Source organism: Sinocyclocheilus rhinocerous, unplaced genomic scaffold, assembly GCF_001515625.1.
Source record: "Sinocyclocheilus rhinocerous isolate Xijiao unplaced genomic scaffold, SAMN03320098_v1.1 scaffold2219, whole genome shotgun sequence".
In the NCBI taxonomy this organism is placed as follows: domain Eukaryota; kingdom Metazoa; phylum Chordata; class Actinopteri; order Cypriniformes; family Cyprinidae; genus Sinocyclocheilus; species Sinocyclocheilus rhinocerous.
The window spans coordinates 70,082-89,000 of NW_015644357.1; the positions used below are offsets into that span (position 1 = coordinate 70,082).

Here is an 18,919-nt window from a genome sequence, read left to right on the forward strand (position 1 = left end):
CTAAATTCCAAGTCTTGTGAAGTTATTTTACTAATTTGTGCGAGTAACAAATTGAAATTATTGTTTTCATGCCCTTCTACTGAGCTATTAACTGTGACCAGATTGAGTCGGTTAGAAAGAAGGGGAGAATTACAACTGAATAACAACTTAAGTTTGCTCTGTTTCCCACACAAAGCTGTTATACAACTACAGAATACTTGCAGACATAAAAGTGAGTAAATAACTACAGCATTTTTGATTTGGGGTGAACTATCTCTTTTAATTAAAACATGTTTCAACTTTGTGTCCTGCCAAGCTGATGTCCTTGAACTTGTGTGAGCTACAGTTGTTTCATTACAACAGTCATTTGAAGAGCAGCTGCAACATTTTCTTGCATTACTGATGTGTAAAACAGTTTCGTGTTGTGGATATTTTCTCTAGAAGGTTTGGAGCCCACTTTTTTTCTTTTAGATTTAGGTTTTTCTAAGATAATTTAAAGCTAGAATTATCCTCAGTTAGCAACTATTAATGAAATATGCTGAATATTATAGGCTCATACTAAACAGAAACAATGTGTTGACATGACTTAAAGTGGGAATTAAAAATCATACAAAACAAAAGAGGTGCTGTGTCATTTTTAAATATCATTTGAACTTCAAATGCACAATAAAAAAATAAAGGATTGACACCTTAGTTATGTGGTAAAATTCAAGAGAACGCCATTATGACATTATCGGGATCTAAAGCCCTTTATGTATAAGAATACATTACAATACACCTGTTGAATTGATGTTCATTGTTATAAAAATATCTTATCAAATTAATTAACTTTTAATTAACTGTTTACTATTTAATTAACTACAACAAAATATAATTGTAAAAACAACTGCAGACACAGTAATTTGCTCTGGGCCCCCTCCATAGACTTTTGCTGTTATTATTTTCTTGTCTTCATTTTCTTTTTAATTGTTGTTGTTTTGTTTTGTTATGGTGTTTGCTATTGTTGAATGTTCGAGTATTGTTATTATTTTTAGTAAATGTTAGCTTTAATAATTATTGCTGTTACTGCTTTTGTTATATTATAAAGCTGTAAGAGACCAATTTAAAATAGGTGGGGGAAAGGAGGTTGGTATCTTTACAACATATTAAGAACATCTGCTTTTATTTTGCGCTTAAATCAGTAATAAAGTGACTTTTATTTTCAAACTCTCAACATCCGGGTGACGTCCGTATTTACGCTTTAGCGCGTGTTTACGTTGCATCCAGCATCGGAAACTAATGGCGATATTTTCCAGTCAGAGATCAATTCACTGCAAATGATTTAAAGGGTGAGTATTGATGCTTCCTATGAGCGTATCTGTGGACGACTGTAAATATGTATATTCATTTGCAGACGAGTATTAAAGTGCCACAGTAAGAACGCTGATTCATTTATCGATGGATATATTTTACAGTGATTGGATGTTTAGTGTTTGTAGATGGTGCAGTAGAGTGTCCTGAAGACTTCAGATCCTTCACTTCCTCCCCCTCTTGATCCAGACCCATATAATGTGGCCCCCCTATACCTATCATCACCTGCTAGCCTTCCTCCTCACGTTCCTCAGGTATGCTGTCCTGTTCCTACCGCCCTCTGTTCTTACCATGGTAATCAGTTTCTGGCTATGTTACTGAGCATATCTAGCTTTTCTTTATTATTGTGGCCCCTGTGTTGGCCAAGAGTGTTTTTGTAGGTCCTTGGGTGTTGAAAAAATTAGTCACATGCTTTACATTCATGGTTTACTGACATGTCAGCCAGTGTTTTATTGTACATAATAAGAATATTGAACTTTGTCTTGTTTGCCATCTCTGATCTTAGATGACATGTAGCACAAAGTTCTTTGTGTCATTTAAACAGCTTACTTCTTGAAATGTTATATGATTAATCTAGCTGTTATACAGGAACCTAGAAGGTTATAATTGGTTATAATCAGGGTGCGAATTACTGGGGGTTTGGTGGGGTCTGACGCCCTAAAGAAGGCTTGATCCCTCCTGATGGACGTCAAAACTAGATGTAGGGGGGTCGGATAGAAAGTTCCCTATGCATAATATGGAGATTTACTTGTAAATATTAAGATACATTTCTATAGCCCTGACTGATTTGAAAATGTAAAGCCCCTGAAATGGGTCATAGCTACACATTACCTGAACTGTTGAAGTAAATATGCTACAGTGTTCAATTATAGGCATGCATTTTTTGCTTGGACGGAGCAAGAACACATAAAATGCATGTTCAGATTCAGTCGACTGATAAAATTTACCCCCCTCAACTTAATGTTGTTGAACTGAATTTATGGAGCAAACTATTTGCTAAAATAACCATAACATTAACAGCAGCGCTGAAATACAAGTGCAGGGTTTTGTCAGTCAGATGCATGATGTTGCAAAGTTGCATGGGTTACTATAACAAATACTGTGTGTTTTCTTTCAGAGTCATCATTGGCTGGTAGAAAGAAAAAAAAATAGATTTTTACTTAAAAAGAATATAAGGTAAAGGTATGAATAATTAAATTTTAGACACATTGTCCGTAATTTCGCCAACGAATATAAAGCCCTAGGAAAATCGTGCGTCTCTGATCAACCCAGAGTGGTGTTTCATTAATGAATCCACATTTTTAAATGAATCGAGTGAGTCAAGGATTCAGTGAGCCATTCATAAAGGCAGTCATTTGCTTCTTTCTGAATGAATTAGCCCTTTGAACGAATGGATTGAATGAATGACTCACTTATTTGATTTGCTGCCCTCTACTGGCGCTGAATAAGAGTATTCATGATAAAGAAATAGAAAAATGTTTTAAAAAGAAAAGAAAATGTAGTTTAAAATACATGTGCCATGTTCTTTGAAATGTTTGCTTTGTATTCCTGTTGGTGCCATATGGTTTTGAAGTTTAAATGGAATGACTTGGTGTAATTAAAAACATCCACTCTCTATCCAGCTATGTCCTGCTTCACTCGTCACGTAAGACTTTCAGTAATGTGAAAGTGAGCATCTCAGCACAGTGGACACCATCAGCATTCCAGCAGAACGGCAGCACTTCGTCTTTGTCTCCTGGGGAGGTAAGGATATAATACACACTGCCCATTCTTTGTCTAACTTTTTCATTAAAAAAAACAAACAATTTCTTTCCATCTAAATGAGTAACATTTTCCCTAGCCTCATAGATATGATAGTAGGAATGATATTATTATTATTATTATTGTTGTTGTTATTCACCAGTAACACATTTTAAACTATGTATTTTATATAAGAATAATTTTTTTTACAGATATGAAAGTCTGATCTCAAATAAAACCCAGAAGAGAACTAGACTGCCTCTTTTAGTGTAATGAAAATGTACTCTGTGTCTATATAAAGGCTTTCAAATTTTCTTTTATGGTTTACATTTTTGGAATATGGGACCCAATATATATTAAGTGTCCTTAACTACTATGATCTTACATTTAATTTAATCATTTGATACAATGCATTTATTATGTACATACATGTTTTTACATTGTACTTATATTTGAAAAAACTGTCATCTGTAATTACCCCTTAAACCTAGCCATACCACAAAACCTGCCCCTACATTTATTTATGATCTTAACATTATGATCTTATTAAAAACCGAGCAATGCATGTATTATTCTTATTTTGTCACTGCATGCTATGGAGAAAATGTGTTCAGCTAGGTAGAGGTGAGAAAAACATTGATTCAAAGTACTGTAATATTTTATCCTCAAAATGCTGTACTGATACTCGTCTTATGAATAATACCTAATACCTAAATAAAAAAAAGAAAATCTGTCTTTCTCTTTATTTATTCCTTCCCTCTCTAGCTTATACTTATTTGAACAATGCCTAAAACTTGGTATTACAAGCACTTCCTGTGTCTGTTTGCCTCTTTAAGAAGAATCGCTTTATGTATTCCACAATTTTAAGTCACTTTGGATAAAAGCGTCTGCAAAATGACTAAATGTAAAATGTAAATGTACCTCACAAAACTGTATCAATATTATATTTCACATTAGTATTTTCATTCAGATTGATATTTTTGTGGTCACCATTTGGAAATCTGTGAGAGGGCAACTCATTAAGTCAAGCATTACATCAGTATTCAAGCACTATATTCTTTCTGTTTGGCAAAAATGCGAACTAACATTCTCACAACTAGCAATATAGTTGTACAAAGCACTTTGGCTAAGTCCAATATAGGCCTTTCAGTTGAAAATATAATCTAAATAATGTTGCTACACACTTATTTTTGTTTATATTTTTAGACATGGGTGGAAAACAAACTGTTTGCTGATGCGGGAGAGGCCACGCTGTTCCTGGGTGCTCTGGACTCCATCTTTCTCTTCTCTTATGCTGTGGTAAGCTAAAAACAGGAATAGGTGTAGCAGGCTTTGGGGGTTGTGGGTGAACAGTGATGGTATGTTATGAACACATAATGCTGCTGCTGCACCATATTGAACCATAAAATATTACTGTGACAGTAGGGGTGTGCGATATTGACAAAAATATTCGAATTTTTTTTGTCCGCATGCATCATTAAGAATATGTACTTTTTAAGTGGTCATCGGATGCTAAATTCACTTTTACATGTTGTTTGAACTGAAATGTGTCTTGGCAGTGTGTGTACATAACCACCCTATAATGATAAAAATACACCCAGTGTTTTTAAAAAAAATCCCCATAAATAATAACTCCTATCTTAGATCAAGCCATTCACAGATTCATGGCAGAGTGACGTAGTTCTGCACAGGCCCCTCCCACGATTGTTGATTGACACTGGTGTTTTACCTTAGACCCGCCCTGAGTGATCTGTAAACAGTCTGCCATTGTTTTGACGCCGGAGCAGAAGTAGACAAGAATTTCTTCTGAGTGATTGAGGTGTTTTGTTGTTGGATGTAATAATGAACATAGCAGTCGTCATTTACTCCCGACATCTGAGCCGCTAAAGAATCATTCGTGATCCAGCTTCACCTACAGAAGAAGTGAGTATAAGGTTTTTTATGAATCTTTGCAAATCTCCTTTACTAATAATGTGCTAGTTAGCAAGTTCTGCAACGAATGCAGCTAAAGTTTATAGTCTCAGAGAATGGCTCGTCACCCCACTAGTAATGTTTCGTTCGTGAATGAATCATTCTTTTTGAACGAATCTTTTAGGTGAACGAATCGTTCTCGTTCACGTAATCCATTGACTCATATTTCTCGTTCACTGAAATTCCTCCCTCCACAGCAGCGCGGCACTATTTGCAGCGCATGCGCAGTTCAGTGAACCGGGTAGCTCTGTGGACTGTTTCATCCTGTCAAAGAATGTGACGGAGCATGTGATTTGTTGAATGTAGTGAACGAATATGCCCTTCACTGAACGAGTTTCTTTTGAGTCTGAACGAGATCGAGAGATCTTCTCGTTCATGAACGAAATGACCGAACTGGTACATGTCTTTCGTGAACGAGTTGAATGAACTGCTACATCTCGTTCGTGAAAGAGTTGAATGAACTGCTACATCTCGTTCGTGAAAGAGTTGAATGAACTGCTGCATCTCGTTCGTGAACAAGTTGAATGAACTGCTACATGTTGTCCGTGAACGAGTTGAATGAACTGCTACATATCATTCGTGAATGAAATAACCGAACTGGTACATCTCGTTCGTGAACGAGTTGAATGAACTGCTGCATCTCGTTCGTGAACAAGTTGAATGAACTGCTACATATCATTCGTGAATGAAATGACCGAACTGGTACATCTCGTTCGTGAACGAGTTGAATGAACTGCTACATCTCGTTCGTGAATGAAATGACCGAACTGCTACATATCTCTTTCGTGAACGAAATTAATGAGAGTGTACCTGGTCAGTCGGCCATTTAGCATGTCAATCTCGAACAGCAATCAGCAGATGCAAAGCGCAGTTATAGGTACTGTGCACATACGCTTGTTTATATATTCATATTTAGCATACAGAACATAACTCCACGTTTAATCCCCGATTTATGAATGTGTAATTGTCTGACCAAACAATTAAAATGTTAACTATGCAAGAAAACCTTGTGCTTTGGTCATCTGAACAACTTATTTAGACTTTATTTATTAGATTATGCACACATTTGAATAAAGCCAAATCCGTTTTTGTAACAAGTGAATATGTTCGTTGACTTAAGACACAACACATAAGACACTCTTTTTCACCACCTGCTGGCGTATTTATGTAATATGAAGAAATGGTCACTGAACTCCACAGAAGAGAGGGGCGGGGTGAGCAGAGCTCATTATCATTTAAAGGAACATGCACCGAAATGGGTCTGTGAACAGTGCTGTTTTTGACAAGATAAAAAGGGTGTTGTTTTACACTACCGCTGAGAAATTTTAACCAAAGTATGTTATAGACTTTTCATTAAGACCCAAAAGAATCATATCAACTTGTGGAAAATGGGCATTGATGACCCCTTTAAAAAAGTAACTATTAAAATCCAAAATAAGAAAGAAATTACAGTAATGTATCGGCTCACACAGAATAACAGTATGTTTTATAATGGTTACTTTTCTGAAATGATAAATCCTTTATGACGTATGTGACTGACAAATATGATCTCTGGAAAGTGCAGCCTTTCAAATGAGAGTGTGTGTATGTGTGTGTAATTCGTTGAGAACAAAATTATGTGACAATGGTCAATTGAAACCAGAGTCATCAACCCACTGAGGGCTGGATTCAAAGTTTCATAATGCAAGTGAGTACTGTTTATGGCCCCCACGTACCTGTCTGCACTTCTGGCAACATCTGGGCCTGCTCCTATCCAGACCTGGATAAGGGCATCAGTGAGCTCCTGGACAGTATGTGGTGCTACGTCACAGAGGTTTTCAACTGGATTCAGGGCTGAGGAACATGAGGGCCAGTCAATTGCATCAATGCCAATGCCAATCGTCTTTCCAAAACTGCCTACACACTCTGGCCACATGAGACCAGCATTGTCATGCACCAGGAGGAACCCAGGGCACATTGCACCAACGTAATGTCTGAGAGTGGCTCTGAGGATTTCATCCCTGTACCTAACAGCAGTATGTATACCTTTGGCTAGCATGTGGAGGTCTGTGTGTCCCTCCAAGGATGTTCTTCCTCAGACCAACACTGACCTACTACCAAAACGGTCATGCTGGATGATGTTGTAGGCAGCAAAATATTCCCCATGGCATCTCCAGACTCTGGTACAGTGCTGGGCTATGAGCAGAATGTTGGGCCCTTATGCCACTCTCATGGAATCTTTCTGACAGTTTGGTCAGAAACATAAACACCAGTAGCCTCATTTTTGAGGGCTTTGGCAGTGCTCCTCCTGTTCAACTTGCACAAAGGAGCAGATACCAGTCCTGCTGCTGGGTTGTTGCGCTTCTCCAGCCCTGTCTCCCAGTATCTCCTCCATGTTCTTGAGACTGTGCTGGGAGATACCAATCCTCCTGGCAATGGCACATATGGAAGTGCCATTGTGAAGGAGCTAGACTACTTGTGCAACCGGATTGAGTTGCAGATACTGCCTTTTGCTATAAGTATTGTACGGAGCTCGGGAAGTCACCTGTAGGAGAAAAAAAACTATCCGTGGCGACGGTTTTGCAATCCGTCCCCTCAGTTTATTAACCGTACTCACAAATTCTTAAACTGTTCCCTCGGTTTAACAAATCGTGCCCACGGATTAATAAACCGTACCCACGAATTTCCAATCCGTGCGCTCAGATTTTGTAAACCGTACCTTCGGATTTTGAATCCGTACCCACAAATTCATAATCCGTGCGCACGCTTTCGCAATCCGTTCCCTCGGGTTTGTAAATGTAAACTCGTGGATTTGTGGCCCCGCCCCCACCGGCAGATTCAACCACGGTGCGGGATGCATAGTATTGTGTTTATTAAACATTATTTTTCATAGTAGCCTATGAGACCATGATCCGCACTCACAAAATAGTCTTCTTTTTAGCGTTTATTTTATATTAATCACCAATAGGATAAAACACCGCCGCCTGTGTTTTATAGCCTAAAATAAAGGCTGAAAAGAAGAATAGAAAATTTCCTGAATAAAAACGATAGAGTTCCGAGGGAAGAAGGTAAAAAGCAATACAAAACCAATAATGTACCGGTTATGTCCTACAGGTGACTTCCCGAGCTCCGTAATAAACCGAAGGTATTGTTTACAAAATCTGAGCGCACCGTTCGGAAGTACGGTTTATTAATCCGTGGGCACGATTTGTTAAACAGAGGGAACAGTTGCGCTCTATTGTTCGCTACTGGCGACCTGGATGAAATGCTTTAAAGCTTATGTCTATGGAAAACCATTGAAACTTTGAACGGCCATATCTCCATAACGGCGCGGCAAATCCGCACCAAATTCGGGGGATCCCTTCAGCTCGAGGAACCCTCTCGAACACGAATCGAGTGTATGTCTAGAGGCCCGCTTTCGAATGAGACCACCCCTTTTACTCCCTAATATCGGATCGGTATCGGCCCCAAAAAAACCCATATCGGTCGGGCTCTAGTTTTAATCTCTAAAGGTAATGCATGGAATATATGGAAACGCTCCACTGAATAATAGCGCTAATATGTGAGGGGCGGGGCTTTGACAATCGGTGCTACCGATGACCAGTCAATCTACTCCACAGCCAATCACGGGCCCCCTCCTTGGCTTCAACATGATATTCCGCCATGATTCCAGTTCCAAGGGAACGTACACGTTACATTCAAAGGGCATTAAAGTGCGCGAGACGTGAATTTATATTGTATTTTTTTACAGAGGTATATATTATGTCACACTCCACACTTCTCCAGTAAGTTTCGTCTGTGTGTGAAGACAGTAGCGCAAATCCGTGAATGAATGTTCCGAAGTGAAATACCGATGACCAGTCAATCTACTCCACAGCCAATCACGGGCCCCCTCCTTGGCTTCAGCCCCGCCTAGCCCAATGGTTAATGCGGCCCTGCCCGCGCCTCGTTTTGATTTTTAAAAAGTAAACAGTACGTGCTCATGTTTATTCAACGAAGCCTTTTGGAAAATCGATCAGTTTTGATATTGTGGCGAGCGCCACAAATAAATAAATGTATGAGAAACACATCCCACAGCACAACCACCTGAGCCCAAATTCAGTCTACTCATCACCTTAACTTTAACTGCGTTTGTAGCCGGCGCCATAGCCAGATTGATAAACAAACACAGACCGGAAGTTAACTTCGGCCCAGGCGCGTACGCCCGATGAAACCGTCTGTATAAAGCTTGAAGCATCAGAATCGGCATCGGTATCGGCCGATCACCATGACAAGAAATCGGTACTCGGTATCGGCTGCAAAAATCCTGATCTGAGCATCCCTAATATGTATATAAATACATACACACACACACGTTTTTTTTGTTTGTGTCAAAACTCTACTCTGTTTGTTTTTCTTTCAGGGTTTGTATATCAGTGGAGTAATTGGCGATCGGTTCAACCTTCGCTATGTTCTGTCCTTTGGTTTATGTGGATCCGCTGTCACGGTTGGTATTCTGCTGAAATATGGATCTAAATGCATTAAAGCATGGTTCCTCATATCTTGCCCTGGAGGGCCAATGCGCTGCAGAGTTTAGCTCCAACCCTGATCAACCTTATCTACCTGTGATTTTCTAATGAACCTGAAGACACTGAATAGCATGCTCAGGTGTGTTTGACTGGTTTGAACTAAACTCTGCAGGAAAGTGGATCTTGCGGGCCAGATTTGAGGATCCCTGCATTAAAGTATGACATAAACATCTTATGTATGTTAACACTGTTAACACTTTCAAATCAAAGTCCGTAAAATTGTTTCACCTCATAGCTGGTTAGTTCGGTTCATGGTTTACAACTCTTTAATGAAAACTGCCTATGGTAAAATACTTCCAGAACCAAGGGCCAGATTTACTAAACGGCAAATTAGCATTAGAGCGCAATTCCATAAAAGCGCCGATAGGAGGGTAAAATTCTGCAGGTGATTTACTAACAATGTGCACATTAAAGAACACAGACGCAGCCAGATAATTTCCATTATGAACAGCGCAATCTACCAAGAGAAGCGCAAATTACCGCCTGCTTTAAGACATGCTTTTTTTGGGTGTTAAATAATGCCGCAAATACCAGTAATTTGATGAGCGCAAACGTTAGTAAATTGCGTTGCGTGATTCATTTGAATACTCTCCTCCCTTAAATTTTGCGTCTGAAAGGGAAACTCCTACAAATGCATGTTCAATAAGGTCAGGCGCCTTTTCAGCGCTAATTTTTCACTGCGCATCTTTAGTAAATCCTGATAGTAGTACTATTTTAACACCAAAAGATGGTTTGTGCTGGCGCAAGCTGTTAGTAAATCTGGTCCTAAGGCCTCTGAAAAAGTGGACGGCCACTGTTGCACACTATTGATTGGCTGATGGCGCTAACACCGCCCTTTGAGGCGCCACATCATCAGTGTCTTAAAAGGACTTGCCCATGCCATTACTACTCAGAAACAAATCGTAGAATTAACAAAACAAATGACACAGTTTTCAAATTTAGCCTGTCCCAAACTGGGAGAATGCACGATATGAAGGGCCCAAATGATGCGCTACCTCAGAGCATGACTCTAGCGCCATCAGCCAATAAATGGTTGTCATTATGTAAAGGCTTTAGGCAATTGTCACATCTGGATGGTGTTCTAGTAGCTTTAGATACTGACACAGCATTGAGTGAACCTATGAAAGTGATCAAAAATAATCTGTGAATTCATGTCTTTATTTATTTTCATTCACCCTCTCTTCTCTTTAGGAATTTGTGTTTGGCACGTTGACAGAGTGGCTTCACTTTTATAATGTGTACTTTTACTGCATCTTGTGGGTGATAAATGGACTGCTCCAGTCTACAGTATGGCCTTGTGTTGTGGCCATCATGGGCAACTGGTTTGGAAAATCTGGGTAGGTGTCACTATGTAGTGTGGGATTATTAATATTATTTGTTATTGTTATTATTTTTTGCATAAAGTACTTTAGCACAAAAGTATCTGCATTTTTTTTCACTAATCATCCTTGATCCAGTTTAATCAGGTGCTAAATGTGCTGATATGATACTGTGCTGTGTATTTTTGCGCCTGCACAAATTGGCCTCATTTCTATTCTTCCTTTCTTTCTGATTCCCGCATATATCCTCTGTCTGCCAGGCGAGGATTTGTTTTTGGACTTTGGAGTGCATGTGCGTCCGTGGGGAACATTCTGGGTGCGTTTCTTGCCTCCAGTGTCCTGAAATACGGCTATGAGGTGAGAGGACATCATTCTTACTGAAACACATCATTCAATGGTGCTGTGTGAAAACCAGCTATAAACCAATAAACATGAAATTGGTGAAAACCAATAAACATGCTAAATAATGTAATGATAATGTAATACAATATAATATATGCAGAACTGTTGGTGTGAGGGTTTTTCTTAGGGGAGGGGATTGCTAGCTCTGTATACAAACAATGTTGATGAGTGTTTGTGTGTGTGTTTGTTTCAGTATGCTTTTCTTGTGACATCAGTGGTGCAGTTTGCAGGTGGTGTAGTGGTGTTTTTTGGCCTGCTTACATCCCCAAAAGAAATTGGTGAGTTCATCTTTGTACAGTTTTTGTATTTGCAGTAGTGTTACATAAACAACAGCATATACAAAAGTACAGATACAAGAGAGCTGGTTTTGGGTTCTTCGTCTGCTGTTCACTGTCATTTAGCAAAATAGTGTAATTGTGAGCTCCAAGAGCAAGTCATAGTTATAAGTAACCAAATGCCTGAAATACGGCTATGAGGTGAGAGGACATCATTCTTACTGAAACACATCATTCAATGGTGCTGTGTGAAAACCAGCTATAAACCAATAAACATGAAATTGGTGAAAACCAATAAAAATGCTAAATAATGTAATGACAATGATAATGTAATACAATATAATATATGCAGAACTGTTGGTGTGAGGGTTTTTCTTAGGGGAGGGGATTGCTAGCTCTGTATACAAACAATGTTGATGAGTGTTTGTGTGTGTGTTTGTTTCAGTATGCTTTTCTTGTGACATCAGTGGTGCAGTTTGCAGGTGGTGTAGTGGTGTTTTTTGGCCTGCTTACATCCCCAAAAGAAATTGGTGAGTTCATCTTTGTACAGTTTTTGTATTTGCAGTAGTGTTACATAAACAACAGCATATACAAAAGTACAGATACAAGAGAGCTGGTTTTGGGTTCTTCGTCTGCTGTTCACTGTCATTTAGCAAAATAGTGTAATTGTGAGCTCCAAGAGCAAGTCATAGTTATAAGTAACCAAATGCACAAATCTTATTGGTTAGCCATTATTCTTGCAGTGCAATAGAAAAGGGATTAGAACACCTCTCTTTAAAATATCTGTCACAGTGACGGCATGTGAATGTCTGTGTCGCAACAGTCGTTCATTCAAATTAAAATGTTAATTCCGAATTAATGCACCAAACATTTGTCTTAATGTGAACAGGCCTATAGTCTGCAATGATTCATAGGCCTTGTTCCTTACATTTGAAAAAAAAAAAGATTTGTGCATTTTATTTTAATTTCTAATTTCTTATAAGCATATGTATAGCATAGTGTATAATAGTGTAGGTTGCACTTTATTTTACAGTACGTGTACTTACATGTACTTACTGTGAGCAAGTACTGGTAATATAAGGTAACTACATGGGGTAGGGTTAGGTTTAGGGGTAGGTTAAGGGTAAGTACCTAGTTTTTACCTAGTTATTGTAATTACTAAAATAAGAACATAGTATGTACATGAGTAACAGGACTGGAAAATAAAATGCTACCATAGTGTATACATTAAGTGTACAAGATTGTTTTCATCTCTTGGTCTCTTTTTTTTTTTTTTTAAGGACTAAGTGACTACTCTGAGACAGGTCTGAGACCAGTGACAAGAGACACAGACAGTCAGCGTCCTCTGATAAGTGATGATGAAGATGAGTTATGTGATGAATACTCTATACAGCAGCGGGATGAGGAGCCTGAACCGCAGCCTAAAGCCATCGGCTTTCTCCAGGCCTTCTGCCTGCCAGGAGTCATTCCTGTCAGTGTCCATTTAAACGCTTCCTTACTTGCATATTAGACCACTATTGTAGACTAGATTTGAGATTTATATATTGTCTGTCTCCTACAGTATTCTCTGGCTTATGCATGTCTGAAGCTGGTCAACTACTCTTTCTTCTTCTGGCTGCCATTTTATCTCAGCAACAACTTCGGCTGGAAGGAGGTTCAGTCCGACCGGCTGTCTGTGTGGTATGATGTGGGAGGCATTGTTGGTCAGTACCCAGTTCAATTAAGTTTTTTTCTCAGTTCACTCTAAAAGAAACAACCAATCAAAAGATCAACAACACAATTACTGGTGAAAATGCTCATTAACAAAGGGATTTTGATTTCGGTCAGTGATAGTAAAGATGAAACAACAAATGCACATCATGACGATAATTAGACAATTTAAATGGAAACATACAGATGACAAAAGAAAAAAAAACAGGTTAGATATTAACAATACAAGCAATGATTTGAAAGTAAATGCTCATATTGTAAATGTAGTTTCAAATAATCCAATCATAGGCAGTAATATCAGGAACTTATTTTAGCTGTGTGAAGCTGAGAGGTGAATAAACACTGGAAAACTGAATCGCAATAGAATATATACTATAGAAGGCTAATTAACTTACCCAAACACATCCAATACATTAGTCATGTATAAACGCAACATATAAAAGAAATATTCAACTTATATCTACACAAAATGATACAAGGCAACCTGATTGCATGCTAGTCAGGATGTTGTGATTGATTGCCCTGTATCTCCTGCTCAACTTACATTCATTTCTATAGTTATATGACATCTATCAGCTTATGTGTTGGAATTTATGTGCTGGATTTTGTTGGAAAACAAAAATGCATTCTTAAACCCTACAAAACAGATTGAATACTTGGATTGAACCCTTCAATTGATTAAACTCTTTAATATTACACTTTTTTTAATACATTGCAATATTTAGAACTTGATATAATGCATTTAACTAAGAAATCTTTCCTAAAACAGACATTTTGCCTTTGCCTTGTTTAACACTCACAAAGGGCAGAATCTAATTATTATTATTTTTTTAATAAAAAAAAAGAGTAAAGAACAAAACTAAGCTGTTTTGATGGTATGAAACAGCTCTCCAGTGTGAACTTCTCAGAAAACTTTGCAGCTGCACCCACTTACTGCCATTGGTCCAGTGTTTTGCATAACAGAAGTTACTTTTTCACATTTTTTTTTTTCTTCATCCAATCCATCTCACATTTAAATACTTTTCTAAAACACTGCCTGCAAATATTTGGGCAGCTTCTGACCAATTGTTAGCGGTACAACAGAATTTTGCTGTGAGTATGCTGAGACCTTTAGACAGTACATTTCTTCTTTAGGTAGTTTGCAATCACAGTGCATTCTGCACATGAGCAAAATCTTTACAATCTCTTCCAGGAGGAACAGTACAAGGCTTGATCTCAGATCTTTTGGGAAAGCGAGCTCCTGTGTTAGCGATCAGTTTGCTGCTGGCCATGGGAGCGTTAGTGGGATACAGCCGTGAGTTTAGAGACTAAATCATACTGTCTAGAAAATCTAAGTACCCTTTCTAACTCTTCTTTTTTATATCATAATTTGAGAAATTAAAGCAGAATAAATGTTTAACTTCTGTTTTTTAACTTTTTTTTTTTTTAATTGCTCAGAATTTGGGCAGCTTCTGACCAATTGTTAGCGGTACAACAGAATTTTGCTGTGAGTATGCTGAGACCTTTAGACAGTACATTTCTTCTTTAGGTAGTTTGCAATCACAGTGCATTCTGCACATGAGCAAAATCTTTACAATCTCTTCCAGGAGGAACAGTACAAGGCTTGATCTCAGATCTTTTGGGAAAGCGAGCTCCTGTGTTAGCGATCAGTTTGCTGCTGGCCATGGGAGCGTTAGTGGGATACAGCCGTGAGTTTACAGACTAAATCATGTTGTCTAGAAAATCTGAGTACCCTTTCTTTATATCATAATTTGAGAAATGAAAGCAGCATAAGTTTCTGTTTTTAACTTGTTTTTTTTTTGTTAATCTTTCCTCCAGACTCTCCAAATAACCAGCTGGTAAATGGAGCTCTTCTAGCAATAACAGGTGACACATTATAATATGATAAAAAAAATTATAACTATGAACTCAGCCCATAGTTATTCCTCATTCTTGTTTAGGAAACCACTAACATTTAAATATTTTTATAATTTGTTTCAGGTTTCCTTATCGGAGGCCCATCAAACATGATCAGTTCAGCGATCTCTGCAGATTTGGGTCGACAGGAGGCACTGCAGAATAGTCAGGAGGCTTTGGCAACCGTCACGGGAATAGTGGACGGCACAGGAAGCTTTGGAGCTGCGGGGGGACAGGTAACGCTTTAATAATTAATACAAAATCATATTAATCAGTAATGTCATAGCCCAATTTTCGTGATCAAGTCAAATGCAGAAGGAATAAAATCAAGTCCTTACTTCACTCTATCTTTTTCACTCTGAAATATGCCCTGCGGAAGTTGTATGCAAATCATGTTCATTGTGTATGTTTTTTTAATGACATATTATTGTTATTTCATGTGTAAGTACTAATTTAAAAATGTCTCTGTTTTGTAGTATCTGGTATCGCTTATCGAGAGCAAATTAGGATGGATGTGTGTCTTCTACTTCTTCATAATTATGGTAGGTTAATTGTGATGCAACAGCACAAATTCAGCCAAAACATTAAACACACATATTTTAGGTGGACAAAGAAGTTATTCAGTGAACAGTGACTGTGAATCTGTAAATCATTAAAACAGGAAACAGACCTAAAATATTAATGACTTATCCTGCTCTACAGTCAAATGGTCTCTAGAATAAGAATGTCCCTCCCTTCATTACTTTTTACCATTGACTAGCAAGCAGCAAATCATATAATGTAATATAACTAAAACAAAGGGCACAATATTCCAACAGAAAATACATCAACACAAGAAAGAAAACTGTGCCAAACCTTGGTATACGATATTTGAACAAATCAAATAAAAGAACATTAAAAAACTGCTGTTCACCTTTAAATGTAGCATCTACCCTAAGTCTAGTCAGTGTTCTGAAAGCTGAGCTGAGCAAACACTTTAACATTTGTCTTTCTCTCATCCACAGACAGGGTGCAGTATACTCTTCATCATTCCACTCATTTACGGTGAAATCCGCTCCTTGTGCCGGGACAGTCAAGCTCGAACGCATCAGCTCTGAGATGAACTTCCTTTGCCTGAATCTGGATAGAAAAATAGGGCATTTTGAAAATACAGACATCCTATTTGGGAATTCACCTTCTGTTGTAGAATTTTGTTTTCAGCAACAGAAACCTCACATTTAGTCTGGCTAGTCCATATCAAAGCATTGTTCAGGCAGGCAGAAAATGTGTTTTTTCTTTTATTAACATGAAAGCCTGATTTGACAAATGATCTGACTCTAATCTTATTTTTTGGAAGACTCTTGGCAATGTGATGACTTGTACCTCATTACTCTAGCAACCACTGTCTGAACAAAAGGGTCGTGAAATGGCAGTGTGGTCATTTCTAAAGGTTGGATATGGAAACCAAAATCAAGTTTGTTTTAGATTTAGATCTTTTTTTTAAATCTCTCCCTCAAATTATCCCATTTATGAACGCCATCTTGGAATGTTGCTTAAAATTAGTTTCTGTTTTATTTCTGTGTATTGCCGTCAGCACCTTTTTTTTTTATTTTTTAAAATTTAAAGGGGTCATATGATGCGATTTCATTTTTTCCTTTCTCTTTAGAGTGTTACAAGCTCTTGGTGCGTTTTTTTAATTCCAGTTTTATAATTATTGTTAGAGGGCAGGACCCTCTTGAGCTTAATTCGTGATGATTGTAGCCTGATTAAATAGTGTATTGAATGATTACTTGAACTGAGGACCTAGATTCATAGCATCATGTAGGTTTTTGGGCTGGTAATTTCGGTGTTAGATGTGCATCTTTTTTTTTTTTTAATTCACACTAAGTGTATAATGGTATATTTAAATATAACACTACAATTCAGCAAATGTATGTTTTGTATTTAAACTACTGGAACCTGTACAGTTATTGCTTGAATGTTTGAAATGTGTGGTATATTGTTCCTACATATATAGTTGTATATAGTCATAATAAATACAGGCGCACATAACATGTCTTTATTAAACAGCTTAGATGGATAGATGCATGGATGGTTGGGTGATTGACTCTGTTCACTCATTCTCAACCACTACTGTCACCTCTACTGTATATGAAGATTTCATTTGCAAAAACAGATAACTCCGTTTTTAAAAATGTTCAAAAATCATGTTTTTTTTTTTAAATCCCGTATTCCAATTAATATCAATCAAACTGCAGTTTGGTTGTTTTAATTAATAATAATAACTAAAAAATACAGCTAACTAACACAATAAAAAACATGATTTATGAAAATTAAGAGTTATCTGTTTTTGCAAATAAACTCTTCGTATGTTCATAATAATTGAGGGAAAATGAATTACTTTCATTTACAATCTTGATTGCTTTTCTTTATAACATTAAACGGGAATAACAAACAGAAGGGCATGAGTATTATTTTTGAAATAATTTTTTTCTTTTTCTTGTAATCATTCTTAAGGTTAAAATGCATGTTGTTCTGCTGGGTTTGATTGTGGCAACATTTCTTTTTCTAAGAAGCAAAGCAAGCAGCAACTTTAAGGTGTGTTTATACAACCACACCGTTTATGAACTAAATGACTGAATCCTAAATATCAAAGAATCCTAAAAATGTATCTCAGTGCGCACAATAAAAATAAGCAGGGCAACTGTTTTCAACACTGATAACGTGAAGAAATGTTTCTTGAGCACCAAATCACCATTTTAGAATAATTTCTGAAGGATCATGTCACACTAAAGATGAGTAATGCTGAAAAGCGTTGATGTCCATCAAAATGTCCATGTTAATATTAGTTCACAGTGCATTTACTAATATTAAATGTAAAAATAAAAAGATGGGAATAAAGAACCCTAAACTCATCCATGTGGGGAAGAATGATATTCTGAAAGAGCAGTCAGAACTCCTTAAGAAGGACTTCAGTGAACTCTTTGAAACACTTCGAAGACTTAAAGTTCAGTCGTTCATCAGTGGACCACTCCCAGCAAGGGGAACTAATATGTTTCCACGTTTGCTTGGGCAGAACACATGGCTACAAAGAATCTGCAGCTTAAAAGGAGTCAGTTTCATCGACAACTTCAATCTTTTCTGGGGCCATAGACAACTGTTTAAACTGGACGGCCTCCACCTAAACAAACTTGGTGCAAGAGTGCTAAAGGACAACATCTACTTGCTCCAAGACTCAGCACCCAAGGACGACTTTCTGGAAAACAGCCAGGGTAGCCAGGACAACATATTTCAGCCACTGACAAAATGCAATGCCATCAAGTTAGCATTTTTAAACATTCGCTCACTAAAAAATAAATCATTTCTAATCAATGACTTAACCACAAACAACCTGGATTTTATGTTTCTAAACGAAACCTGGCTAGAAAATAGCTGCAGTGCAACGGTCCTCAATGAAACAGCCCCTCCTAACTTTACTTTCATGAGTGTCTGCAGGACTGTTAGCTTCGTGCTTTCAATGTAGACAGTCATTCTTTTCAAACCTTATAAACAGTAACTTAAACAACACTTGCACTCTTTTTGCTACTGTTGAGAGACTGACAAACCCCCCAAGTCAGACTGCCAGTGAAATGCTCTCCGACAGCATATGCAATGAGTTTGCTTCCTTCTTTTCTGAGTAGATCAATGAGATCAGGAAGGCGATTAGCACATCCCCAAGTTATGCAGAGGTCAGACAGATTCGACCACAATA

At 37.7% G+C, this 18,919-nt stretch overlaps 1 protein-coding gene across 1 annotated transcript; it reads left to right on the forward strand.

Moving 5' to 3' along the window:
• The first annotated feature begins 1,177 nt into the window (after nt 1-1,177).
• Nucleotides 1,178-17,361, forward strand: LOC107758206 (sugar phosphate exchanger 3-like). The gene is made up of 16 exons (XM_016575888.1): nt 1,178-1,307; nt 1,449-1,583; nt 2,952-3,072; nt 4,276-4,368; nt 9,422-9,505; nt 10,779-10,924; nt 11,167-11,263; nt 11,502-11,586; nt 12,864-13,054; nt 13,145-13,286; nt 14,486-14,587; nt 15,112-15,159; nt 15,274-15,425; nt 15,666-15,731; nt 16,194-16,796; nt 16,872-17,361. The coding sequence occupies exons 2-15, from the start codon at nt 1,528-1,530 to the stop codon at nt 16,284-16,286; spliced, it is 1,476 nt and encodes a 491-aa protein (XP_016431374.1). The 5' UTR covers nt 1,178-1,307; nt 1,449-1,527; the 3' UTR covers nt 16,287-16,796; nt 16,872-17,361.
• The last annotated feature ends 1,558 nt before the right edge of the window (nt 17,362-18,919 follow it).